Source organism: Galeopterus variegatus, unplaced genomic scaffold (genome assembly GCF_000696425.1).
Source record: "Galeopterus variegatus unplaced genomic scaffold, G_variegatus-3.0.2 Scaffold3256, whole genome shotgun sequence".
NCBI classification, from domain to species: domain Eukaryota; kingdom Metazoa; phylum Chordata; class Mammalia; order Dermoptera; family Cynocephalidae; genus Galeopterus; species Galeopterus variegatus.
This window is the reverse complement of record NW_007729367.1, coordinates 59,195-72,173: the sequence shown is the minus strand read 5'-3', so window position 1 is coordinate 72,173 and position 12,979 is coordinate 59,195. Positions and strand designations below refer to the sequence as shown.

The following is a 12,979-nucleotide window of genomic DNA, read 5'->3' as shown; positions in this document are numbered from 1 at the left end:
AGAAGCAAACCACGTGCAGCTTCCTGAGTTTCCCTTTCAGAGGTTTTCATCCTTCCCTTAAAACATTCCAACTGCTGGGCTGAGAATTCACATTCACTGAGTTCTCAGACGCAGGGAAGCATTCTTTAGTCCTTGGTCACAGCACACATCCCTGCGCCCTGAACGAAGCTTGCCCTGTGCACATGCTTGGAAGTGTGCCATGGATCATAGCTTCTTTTCTGAGGATTTCCACGACGACCCTAAGACTTGTGAAACATTGGAAATTGAAGATCCATTGCCAGAGGAGTTTGTGGAATTATATTCTGTGGAAATAGAATTATGGAATACTAAGTCTTAAAGAAACCTTCCAAGTCCACTCTTGCCAAAGGCAGGCCTGAATGCAAACCATCGCTGAGAGACTCTGTGGCCATTAACCTGCTTGTTTGTCCAGTCCTGTATCTTTCACTCCCTAGACCCATGGAAGAAGAAAACACATAAATTTTTCTTTATTCAATTCTCTACTTCATCTTCTCATTTTATTATTTATTTTCATTTTAGAAACAGCAACTACGCTGTAATAGGTTTTTTAGGTAGATTTCACCTTATCCTTGTCAAAGCGAAAAAAGGCATAAATGACAAAGTAACTATGATGTGACTGAGAAGAGCAGAGAGCAGGAGGCTGGTGAGGACACCGCCCTTGGTCCCCACCTGCACGCTCCCATTTCCTCAGAACCCCCAGGACTATAAAGCACTGCCAAGCCTGCAGGAATCCGGTGGCCGGCATCTGCAGCAACTGCCTCTTCCTTTCTTTTTTTTTTTTTTTTTATTTATTAAGAATATTCATGAGATACAAAACTAATTGTCACCCCTTGTGCCCATGATGTGAGGGCCAGATTCATACTGGGGACAAACCCATTACCAGAAATTACTTTTGTACCCCATGTCCCTACCCAATTATCCCCCAACCTCCCTTCCCCTCCCCCTCTTCCCCCCAACTCCACTTTGCAGCCCTAAGAATGTTCCCTCCCTCTGTAAGACCACCACACTACTGTGGTCTTTCTGTCCTTCCTTCTTTCTCTCTTAGCTCCCACATATGAGTGAGCACATGCGGTATTTATCCCTCTGTGTTTTATTTGTTTCACTCAACATAAGTTTCTACAGGTTCATCCATGTTGTTACAAATGGGAGTGTTTCATCCTTTTTTATGGCAGAGTAGTATTCCACAGTATAAATATACCACAGTTTCCTTATCCAAACATCCATCGATGGACATTTAGGTTGCTTCCATATCTTTGCTATTGTACACAGAGCTGCGATGAACATGGGAGTGCATGTATCTCTTCAACATGATGATTTCCATTCCTCTGGGTATATACCCAGAAAAGGGATTGCAGGATCATATGGAAGATCTATCTGTAGTTGTTTGAGAAAACTCCATACTGTTTTCCATAGTGGTTGTACTAATTTACAGTCCCACTAATGGTGTAAGAGTGTTCCCTTCTCTCCACACCCTCACCAGCATTTGTTATTCACCATCTTTTTGATTATAGCCAGTCTAACTGGAGTGAGGTGGTATCTCAATGTGGTTTTAATTCACATTTCCTTGATGGCTAGTGATGTTTAGCATTTTTTGTGTATCTGTTAGCCATTTCGAATAGCCAGAGCAATCCTGAGCAAAAAACACAAAGACAGAGGCATAACTCTGCCTGACTTCAAATTATACTACAAAGCTGTTGTAATCAAAACAGCATGGTACTGGTATAAAAATAGACATTCACACCAGTGGAGTAGAATTGAGAACCCAGAAATCACTCCTCAGGCTTATGGCCATCTGATATTGGACAAAGGCAACAAAAATCTACACTGGGGAAAAGACTGCCTCTTCAACAAGTGGTACTGGGAAAACTGGATATCCATATGCAGAAGAATGAAACTGGATATGCATCTCTCACCATACACTACAATCAACTCAAAATGGATTAAAGACTCAGGTATAAGACCTGAAACTGTAAAATTACTAAGAGAAAATATAGGTGAAACACTTCAGCAGCTAGGTCAGGGCACAGGCTTTATGAACATGAGCCTGAATATAAGCAGCAAAAGAAAAATAAACAAATGGGACTATATCAAACTAAAAAGCTTCTGCACAGCAAAGGAAACAATCAACAGAGTGAAAAGACAACCTACAGAGTGGGAGAAAATTTTTACTAACTATGCATTTGACAAGGGATTAATATCCAGAAAATACATAGAACTCAAGCAATTATACAGTAAAAAAACAAATGACCCAATTAAAAAAGGGCAAAGGAGCTGCCTCTTCCTTTCGATCAATTGATCACACTGTGGTGACCTCAGCCAGAGCTGAGGGGGATGGGGAGCAAGACAGAATTTGAAAGAGACTGCAGATAAAAATCTTTGCACATGCCCTCTTTCCTTGGCCTCCTGTGAGGATCCAATGGGCCTGGGACCTCCAAATAGCAAGCACAGGACTTGGTTTCAAATCATTGTGTTTACCAAAAACTTATGAATAGTAATCTTGGTCTTGGCTGTGCCATGGGGAATTAAGGGATGTGGGCAGGAGCATCCATATGTTGGGGTAGGGGTGGGGAGCGTGGCTACCCCCAAGGCCTGGAGGTAGTGACAGCTGTGATTAGTAAGGGGGTCTCTGAGGAGAAATGCACTGGCAATGGAGCAGGCTCTGCAGGGAGACCTCCTCCACGCAGCCTCCTGGAGAACCTCGGATTCTACTCAGAGTATTGCTGGGTTTCATGGCAGGTCCCCATGTAAAAAGAAGAGTAGACTTTTCCTGTTTAGCTCCCAAAACGTAAACTAGGATGACCCTATGGAGCAACAAACTGCAGCTCAATACACAGAGAGTCATTTGAAAAGTTACAGATTTCCCAAATTAGAATTATTTGTCTCATGAAGTTGTAGTGACCTCCCATTGCTCCAAATGTTCAAACAGAAAGTCAATCTGCAGGGGACGAAGGAGGAATAGGCAGAGCACAGAGGATTTTAGGACAGTGAAAACACTCTGCATGACACTGTAACAGTGGATACATGTCATTACACACTTGTCTAAACCCACAGAACGCACAACACGAGAGTGAATCCTGGTGTCAACTATGGACTTTGGGTGATTGTGACGGGTCAATATAGGTTCATCTATTGTAACAAATGTTCTACTCTGGTGGAGGATGTTGAAAATGGGGGAGACCCTACATGGTTGGGGGTAGGGGGTAAATGGGAAATCTCACTATCTTTCTCTCACTTTTGCTGAGTACCTAAAACTGCTCTAAAAAAAGTAAAGTCTTAAAAAAAAAAAGTCAATCTGAGAAGCAGGTAAGAACAGGGATTCCTAGGTCAAGTATGAGCTTTGATTGGTTAACCTATGAGTTTCTCACAAAATTAGAAAATATTGCTTTCCCCTCCCTAGATCCCTCGCTGTGCCCCATTCATTTCCAGCAAATCGCAGGCTGGCTTTTGTTTTTAAATGTCTTGGAAATGTATTACAATAAAAATGCTTGTCATGTTCAAAAAAAAAATTAGAAAATATTGGAGCTGGAAAAGTACATCTTAGGAGGTAATCCTTTGAGATAGGTTGTTCTAAATCCTAAGGTTGTTCAGTCCTTAAGTTGTTCTAAAACTCTTACTCACTTTCTTTCTACACAGCTAGACCTCTTTGCTTCTCTTTACTTAGCTAACCCCATAATTAGTCAGCCTTGAAGAAAAACCATAAAGAGTAAAAGGAAAGAAAGACCTCCCGTGAGACTGACTTCTGGTTCATGTCTAGAGCACAGAGGAGTCCAATCACCAGGAACTCGTTTGTTGATTGACAGCAAAAAGTAAACTCGGTTTCACAAAAATTTTTTAAAGCTCATGTTATATAAGGATTTAGGTAATAGGCTTAACCTCTGAAAATCTTAAAGTCCTAAAATTTTCAGTTTTATTCTTTGTTAAAAATGAATAATACATGAAGATGATGAAAATCAGAAAGACAGACAATACGTGTTGGTGAGGATGCGGAAAAGTTGGAACCCACATACATTGCTGGCACAAACGTAAACTGGTACAGCCACTTTAGAAAACAGTTTGGCAGTTCCTCAAAATATTAATCATAGAGTAACCATATGACCCAATAACTCCACTCCTATATACCCAAGAGAACTGAAAATACACATACAAAAAAACCCTGTACACAAATGTCCATAGCAGCATTATTCATAACAGCCAAAAAACAGAAACAAACCAAACGCCCATCAACTTACAAACAGAAAAAGAAAATGCGATATGTCCATACAATGGAATATTACTTAACAATAAAAAGGAATGAAGTACTGATAAGTGCCACAACATGAATGAATTGTACACTTTAAAAGGGTGATTTTACGGCATGTGAATTATATCTCGATTTTTACTTAAAGTCTCCAGTGGCTTTCCATTATATTTAATATCTGATTTAATTCCTTGTCATAGCCCACAGGACCCTGACATCTAACACTCCTTACCACATTGCCTTTCTTTCTGGGCCTTAAACCCAGACTTAGTCCTACATCTTTGCACCAGCTCTTCTCCCTGCCTGGAACGCTTTTCTCTCCATTTCGTCCCATGACTGGCGTCTGTCATTCGATCTCCTCAGTTGCTGTCTCTATGTCCTTCCCTGACCGCAAGAACTAACACAGCCTCCCTTCCCACATTACCAACACATTATCCACTTTAATTTTTTGTACCACTTATCATTTTCCAAAATTCTCCAATGTATTTGCTTAGTAGCTTTCTGTGTGTCTCACCCAGTGGGACTTATCTTCCCAATACAAAGGCCCCTAGCGACATCTCATGTGGTCAGCGGCCACATGTGGCTAGTGGCTCATGGTTGGACAGCACAGTACAATCATCATCTCAGAGAGTTCTGCTGGATGGCACTGCACTCGAACGTAAGCTCCGTCTAAGCTGGGTCCCTATTTATCTTGGTCATCAATGTTTCTCTAGAATCTAGAACAGTGCCTGGCATATCGGAGGCTCTATAAAGAGTAATTAATGATTGAGTAAACTGAATGAATGAATGAATGAATGAATGGACTGGAGGGTGTGTTCAGTAGAAAGCAGTGGAAAGGAGAAGGAATGCTGAAAATAAATTGAACAGGAGAGAAAACAGGAGCAAGAAAATAAAGTATTTGTTTATGTTCTCATCATCTCTTTATTCCAATATATCATAAATTAGTCATGACAGTCTCAGTATAGAACGTTTTAATTATTAGGTCTTAGTGTCTTTTCCCAGCATTGTCCTGTTGGAGAATGTGCTGAATAACGTAATTTGACACCAAATGGCACACATACCATTGTGAACACGGATAGAATGCTATGAATTTTTTAGTTTACCATTAATTTCATTTTCATTTCTGACCTCTTAATTTAGGGAGTAATATTGACAGGGTAGAAATTTAGTTTGATAAAGAGCCTTTGACTCTTAAAGAATTTTTTAAAAATCATTTATTTTATCATCCTTAAGAGGTAAGAAATACATTTACTTTACAACTTCGTTTTTCTTTAACTGATACTAAGCTCTAAAAACAGAACCTGTAAGATTAAAAGTATAAGTTAAATAAACAGTTGACATTTTGTCTTCCTAGTTTGTTATTTTTTTCTTCTCATTTGGTTTGATTTGTTTTTCATTGAGTGTTGACACTGAAAATGTTTAACCAAGGTCTGGTTGTAACTTTGCTGCCACCTTCTGGAAAACATAATGAACATCTAATGGTCTTTGACTGTAACGAGTTTCCACAATTCTGTTTGTTTCATGTTGTAAACTTATTTTACTTGCTTCTATTGCAGCTAAAAACAAAAACTGTTAAAAGGCAAAGATAGCAGAGGAAACAAGATCACCACATCCCTTTTCTCCAATACCTGAAGAAATTATTTTTTTTAATGTTTTTAATACCCAATATTCACTAGTGGCAATAAAAGAACAAAATGGTGGCCAAGAAAATAAGCAGAAAATTCAGAAGGAAAAATTTTAAGGAAAACCCTGGACAACAGAATACCCCGTCTCAGCCTTGTCAGGCAAAGCTGTTGCCCAGACTCTTCCAGGGAACTGGGTGGAGTTGGGGGAAGAGGCAAAGCCCACTGGGGTAGGATGCACCAATGGCTGGGTGGAGGGACCCTAAGCAGGATATTTCAACGACTCAGAAGAGAATAAAAGCTCAGGATCCCCCCACGAAGAGCTGACCTTGCCCACCGCACCCTCCTCCCAACAAAGAACAGAAACATGAAGGCGAAGTAATGCCCAGCCACCAAACTGTCACTCAAAGGGAGTCAGACAAATGGGTCCTAAACAAGATGGGGAGAATGTCACGGAGAATTCCCCCACACTATACAAGGGGAGCTAGGTTTGCATAGAACTGCCCACACCAAACATAGACAGCAAACAGAGAAATGGCACAGTGGGTACTAAATGTTTAGTGGGTACTAAAGCAATGAACATGAGCAAGCTACAACCACACACGACAACATGGATGAATCTCACACACGAAATGCTGAGTTCAAGGAGTTCAATGCAAAAGAATGCCTGCTGCACAATTCTATCTACTTATCACCAAAAAAACCACACAGGCAGAACTAAACGATGCCCTTAGAAGTCACAACCCTGATCCTGTCATGGGAAGTGGACGGGAGCAGTGTGTCTCTAGCGAATAGCACGTACGCCTCTCCTAACTCCTGACAATTTCACCCAAGTTTTCAATGGCCTTCTTATTGATATTTCAAAAAAAATTATTTAATTCTTGGTGTATATGTACAGTATATCAATTCTGTAACAAAATCTTTACATGTTGAAAACAGTATAATAATATAGTATCATTTTATACACAATTCACTCACTATAAAAAAAAAAAGGCCTAATTGTGCAGTACAAACAGTGTCGATTACTCAGAAAGTCGTGTGGGGCAGCTGTGGTAGTGAGGTCAGTTCACTGGTGGAGTCTAGTGGTCTCCCAGCCATGAATGTGCTAGATCCCATCTCTCAAAATCTCTCAAAATTGCTTTGTCTATGGTCCCATCAGGAGAGAATCAGTGAACGAGGGCACACCCCCACATTGCTTCCACTTTTATCTAACCACGGGCTATTGCTGGGACTTACCCACTTTGAGAGAGAGAGTATACCGGGCAAAGCTCTTAGTTGCAGACAACAGAATCCAGTCCAGCTGACTGAAATAGAAAGAGATTTGTCAGTGGGTACACAGAGCTCCCAGAATGATTGTGAGGGCTAAAGAAACAGATTCTAGAGTGAGCTTCCAGGAATGAGAGCCAAACTAAACTGTAGAACTGAACCACCCCGGAAGCCACCACCTGTCTTGTCATCAGGAAACGCAGAATCAGAAACCGCCCCAGCTAGCTGGTTAGCTGAGTTGGTTAGAGCGTGGTGCTGACAACACCAGGGTCCAGGGTTTGATCCCTGTACCAGCCAGCCAAATAAAAACAAAAAAAGGATTGGGCTGGCCTGTTAGCTCCATTGGTTAGAATGCAGTGTTATAACACCAAGGTCAAGGGTTCAGATGCCTGTACCAGCCAGGCACAAAAAAAAAAAGGAAGGAAGGAAGGAAGAAAGAAGCTGCTCCTGCTGGCCAAGAATGGCAGATGGCCTGGCTCACTGGTGCTGTACGCACAGCGCTGGCGCATAGGCTGCTGCCATTAGCAACACGTCAGCAGCAGCACAGTTACATCTCAAACTGCTCACAGCTCTCTTAAGACAGATGCTTACAGATCACCTGGGGATCTTGTTAGAATTGTAGGTTCTGCTTCAGGGAGTCTGAGGCAGGGCTCCAATTCTGCGTTTCTACTGAGCTCCCGGGTAAGGGGGGATGCTGCTGCTCCCAGAACCACGCTGAGGAACAAGGCTAAGAGACATCAGCCTAATCACATCAAGCCTCACAACCCCTTTAGCATCACTCACCACCTGCAGTCCAAGCCCTCAGGGCATCCGTCATCGTGGCCACATGCCCCCCATGTGACCCTGAACACCCCCTAATCTGCCCCAGTCTCCCACTCCTTCCACTGGGTCCTCTCGAATCAGAATCTGTCAGCAGCCAGTTCTCTAGTGTTCTCAGCCTCTTTCCTGAAAGCTCCCTTTCCTTTCCTGCTTTGACTGAAGTGTGGCACTGCCCTGAGGACACGGACCCTGCAGCCTTCTCACTGATGCTGGGTTGCTTCCTCACTTGCCACGTGTCTTGAAGCAAGAGGCAGGGCAGAGGTTCTCCTTGCTTCTTCCAAAGTGTGCTCTTGTCACATTTGTCCTCCTTCCCTCTTAAAAAACTACACTGGAGAAACCTGGCAGATACCACCTTAGCCAAGTCATCCAAATTGTCACCAGTAACAGGACAAATAAGCATCACATACCCACACCCCTATAAGATGCAATAAGATGCCTACCTCGCTTCCGTGGTATCCTTGCCAAAAATGCACGACCTGAATTTGGTCATCGGCATACATCAGACAATCCAAATTGAGAGACATTCTACAAAATAAGTGGCTGTTACATTTCCAAAAATATCAAGGTCAAGAAAGATTAAGTGCTTCAATTTACAGGAGACAAAGAAGACATGAAAAAATGAAAAGCGTGACCTTGGATTGGATCCTAGACCCAAAACGAGGACATTGGTGTGACAACTATGAAATCTGTAAGATTAGATAATTGTATTGCATCAGTGATAGTTTCTGCTTTCGGTAATTATATTGTTGTTATAAAAGATATTAACATTGTAAGCATATGAGGGAAGTGCTTACAAAAATTCTTTGTACTGTTTTGGTAACTCTTTAAAGACTAAAGTTTTAAAAAAAAAATTAAAAGTTTTATTGAACTACAGATTATTTGAAGTCCATGCCCGCAGACGGGATCCCGTGCTAAGCCTCCGTGTTTCTGTCGCTTACTGACCTCCTGGCCACCCCTTCCTCGTGTGGCAGAGATAACTTCATCCATTCAGTGTCCTAGTCTCTCCTTTCCCTGACCTGCTCATCTCAGACAAATTTTCCTCCACCTTTCCTTCAACACTTCTGAAATCTTGAATTAAAGTGCTCTAATTATGAAGACTGGGTGTCCATGTGTAGAAGAATGAAACTAGTCCTGTACATCTCACCATATGCCAAAATCAACTCGAAATGAATTAAACACAAATATAAGACCTGAAACTATAAAATTCCTAGAAGAAAACAGGGGAAACACTTCAGTATGTAGGACTTGGCAAATACTTTACTAATAAGACCCCAAAAGCACAGGCAACAGAAGCAAAAATGAATAAATGGGATTATATCAAATTAAAAAGCTTCTGCACAGCAAAGGAAATAATCAATAGAATGAAAACTTGCAGAATGGGAGAAAATATTTGCAAACTATACATCTGACAAGGGATTAATATCCAGAATATACAAGGAACTGAAATAACAGTAAAAAAAAAAAAAAAGATTTAAAAATGGGCAAAAGAAGATATACAAATGACCAACAGGTACATGAAAAAGTGGTCACCATCCCTAAGCATCAGGGAAATACAAATTAAAACTACACTGAGGGCCGGCCCGGTGGCACACTGCTACAGTGCGCCGCTTGGGAGCGCGGCGGCGCTCCCGTGGAGGGTTCGGATCCCACATACAGACCAGTTCCCACTCACTGGCTGAGCGAGGTGCGGGCGCAACACCGAGGGTTGCAATCCCGTTGCCAGTCCCAGTCTGGTACGAGCACGACACTGAGGGTTGCGATCTGTTGCCGGACACGAAAAAAGACAAAAAAAAAAAAAAAAAGGAAAAAAACTACACTGAGATAGGGCCGGCCCGGTGGCGCACTCGGTAGAGTGCGGCGCTCCCACCGAGGGTTCGGATCCCATATAGAGACAGGTCCGCTCACTGGTTGAGTGCGGTGCGGGCATAACACTGAAGGTTGCGATCCCGTTACCGGTCACGAAAAAAGACAAAAAAGGAAGAAAAAAAAAAAACTACACTGAGATATAATCTCACCCCAGTTACACCGGCTATAATCAAAAAGATGGAGAAAAACAAATGCTGAGAAGGATGCGGAGAGAGGGGAACCCTCCTGCACTGTTGGTGGAACTGTAAATTAGCACAGCCATTGTGGAAAACAGTATGAAGGAATGGAAATCATCACATCAAAGGGACACCTGCACTCCTATGTTTGTCACAACTCTACTTACAACAGCTAAGATATGGAACCAACCTAATTGTCCATCAATGGATGACTGGACAAGGAAAATGTGGTGTGTATACACACACACACACACACACACACACACACCATGGAATACTACTCAGACATAAAAAAGAATATAACTCTGCCATTCACAGCAACGTGGATGAGCTTGGAGAAATTATGTTAAGTGAAATGAACCAGACACAGAAAGAGAAATAAAGCATGTCCTCACTCATAAGTGGGAGCTAAGAATGAAAGAAAGAGAGAAAGAAAGAAAGATCACAATAAATACGCTGAATTTTCAGAAGGAAAGAACAGAGCTGTGGTTACCAGAGGTGGGAAAGGGGGAGAGGGAGGGGGTCGGGGAGAAATTGGTTAATGGACACAAAGAACGATTATGTTTTGTAATGACAAATATGATAATTATCCTGATTTGATCATCGTACATGTACACAGTACTGACAGTCAGCTCCATACCCCACAAATATGTATAATCAATTGTTTCAATTAAAAATAAAAATAAAATATAAAGATACTCGGAAAACATGCCCAAGTTATTACTCTTACCTATTATTTCTCCAGCTTATTTACCCAGTCTTACTCCAAAAATTATTTGAATTCATTGAAACCACCAATCCACTGGCAGTACCATTTGTCCAGTGTCCATCACCTACCCCACCACCAACATGAACTATCTTCCTTCTATACCCACCTTATATTTCATATCCAACACTTTAAATATTCTCTTGCAGGCCAGCCCGTGGCTCACTCGGTAGAGTGCGGTGCTGATAACACCAAGGCCACAGGTTCGGATCCTATATAGGGATGGCCGGTTTGCTCACTGGCTGAGCGTGGTGCTGACAACACCAAGCCAAGGGTTGCGATCCCCTTACCGGTCATCTTTTAAAAAATAAATAAATAAATAAATATTCTCTTGCAAAACACTCTTGGCCCTCTCACCCTTTGTCCCACTCACGTGCAAAACTCAATATTGCTTAAACCCACTATCCACCCAAACAGCTGAATGTTACCAGGAAAAAGAAAAACAGTAACATACAAATATGCTGACTGGTCCCATTTAAAATCATGAACACAAATGGGCACTAATACTCACATGGGCACTAATACTCCCAGATAACCCTTCTTTGTGTCCCTGGTAAACTCACAATCCCATTGCTTGAAGAAATCAAATTTGGGTTGTGTTTGGATCAGTACTTTTGGAGACACTTCAATAATGGCATTACAATAATTGTCAGGAAAGGAAGAAAGTGAAAATTTGACACAGAATGTCTTTGTGATTGCTTTCTCAACCTGGATAATTCTATTGTATTGTCATGATGCAAACAGAAAAAAAAAATTGTCATCTGGATTTGTAAAATAAAAAATTCCAAAACATTTAGATCACACTGCTGTCTTTACTTTCATGCACCAACCAGTCTTTCTTAGCAACTCTCTCTGACACTGCTCTGCTCCATTACCAAGTCCCAAATTCAGAAAGGACTCTCAGAAAAGGAAAGGATGTCCCTTACACCAGTGCTGATCAACGTGTGTTATTGGTCATAATGAATTAAGTACAGAAATTGAGTGCCTAGAAACACAGTAACTTGGTGTTGATGCAACATCCAAGCATGTGATCTGTTGCAAAGGGCATAGACAGTTTAGGCGCCATCACATGCACATGGTGAGCTGCACACGTGAGCTGAGGACTAGTCATGAGCAGCAAGACCACGTTACACGTGATATTCCACATTGTTCTCAACTGTAACCTATAAGCATATACAAATCTTAGAAAATGTAAGCATGTTTTTAATAATCTGCTATTTTTACAATAATTTTAATTTTTAATCAATTTAATTTTTTTTAATTTATGGTTTTACACTACCAGCTAAATTGGGGAAATAACTTATTTTGTTTATTAATTAATTTATTTATTTTTACCTTTTTATTAATAATGTTTACAATCAGGACAGTAGACATAATATTTTGGCAGTTTGGCTACTTCCCAGTCAAATAATCACTATTTTTACTTTAGGGGTGGAGTTTGAAATTATTATTTTTTTATTACTATTAATTTTTTACATTCTATGATGTTGTTGCAGAGCAGTTGGGAGGGAGGGGGAGAGGGGAAAGGGGAAGGAAATACGATAAAAGGAGGAAGAAGGAGGAGGGGCAGGATTGAGGCCTGTGTCACCCCCCACATTCCCACAGGGAAGACAGGGGGCTTCCAGCAGTGGCTTGGTCATTGCCGGGCTGGGTGCAGATGTCAGGGAAGTGTGGCAAAAGCCCTTGCCTCCCACCTCCCCAGATCAGGAACCTGGGGCCCTTCTTGCTGCAGCTTGGTGGTCATCACTGGTCTGGTTGCTAGTGTTGGCAGGGTGTGACCAAGGCCTGAGACCCCACACCACCATGCCTTGGGAGAGCCTGGGGCACTTCCTGCAGCAGCTCAGTGGTCCTCACTGGGCAGCCTCTGAGGGGCTCCTTTTTTTCAGTTGTTGTGGCTCCTCGGTCCTATGTGGGTCCATGGGAACCCTATTAGTGGTCTTGCTGTCTTGGGGGCCACCAAGACCTTCTTCTGCCCTGCCGCCTCCAAGCAACTTCATTTGAAGGGCATAGCTGTGGCTTTTTGCCAGCTCCTGCTCTGTGCGCTCAGCAGCTCCAGCCTGGAAACAGCCCGGATTTGAAACGACTGGAGGGTTTTTTTTTTCTCTCTCATCATGGCTTCTCCTCCCTTCGTGCACTCTGTAGGTCTCTCCTCCTCTTCCCCTGAGCTCTAGCAGCCAAAATTATTATTTTTTTTTAAACTATTGGATAT

The 12,979-nt window shown here is 41.9% G+C and overlaps 1 protein-coding gene across 1 annotated transcript in view; it reads right to left on the bottom strand.

Annotated features, from left to right (window-relative positions):
* Positions 1-204: 204 nt before the first annotated feature.
* The window catches only part of SUB1 (SUB1 homolog (S. cerevisiae)), a 46,516-nt gene continuing 33,741 nt past the window's right edge, over positions 205-12,979 (bottom strand). Inside the window, exon 5 of the mRNA XM_008584401.1 lies at positions 205-302. Within this exon, the coding sequence (XP_008582623.1) occupies positions 205-302 (98 nt within the window). The remainder of the gene's footprint in view (positions 303-12,979) is intronic.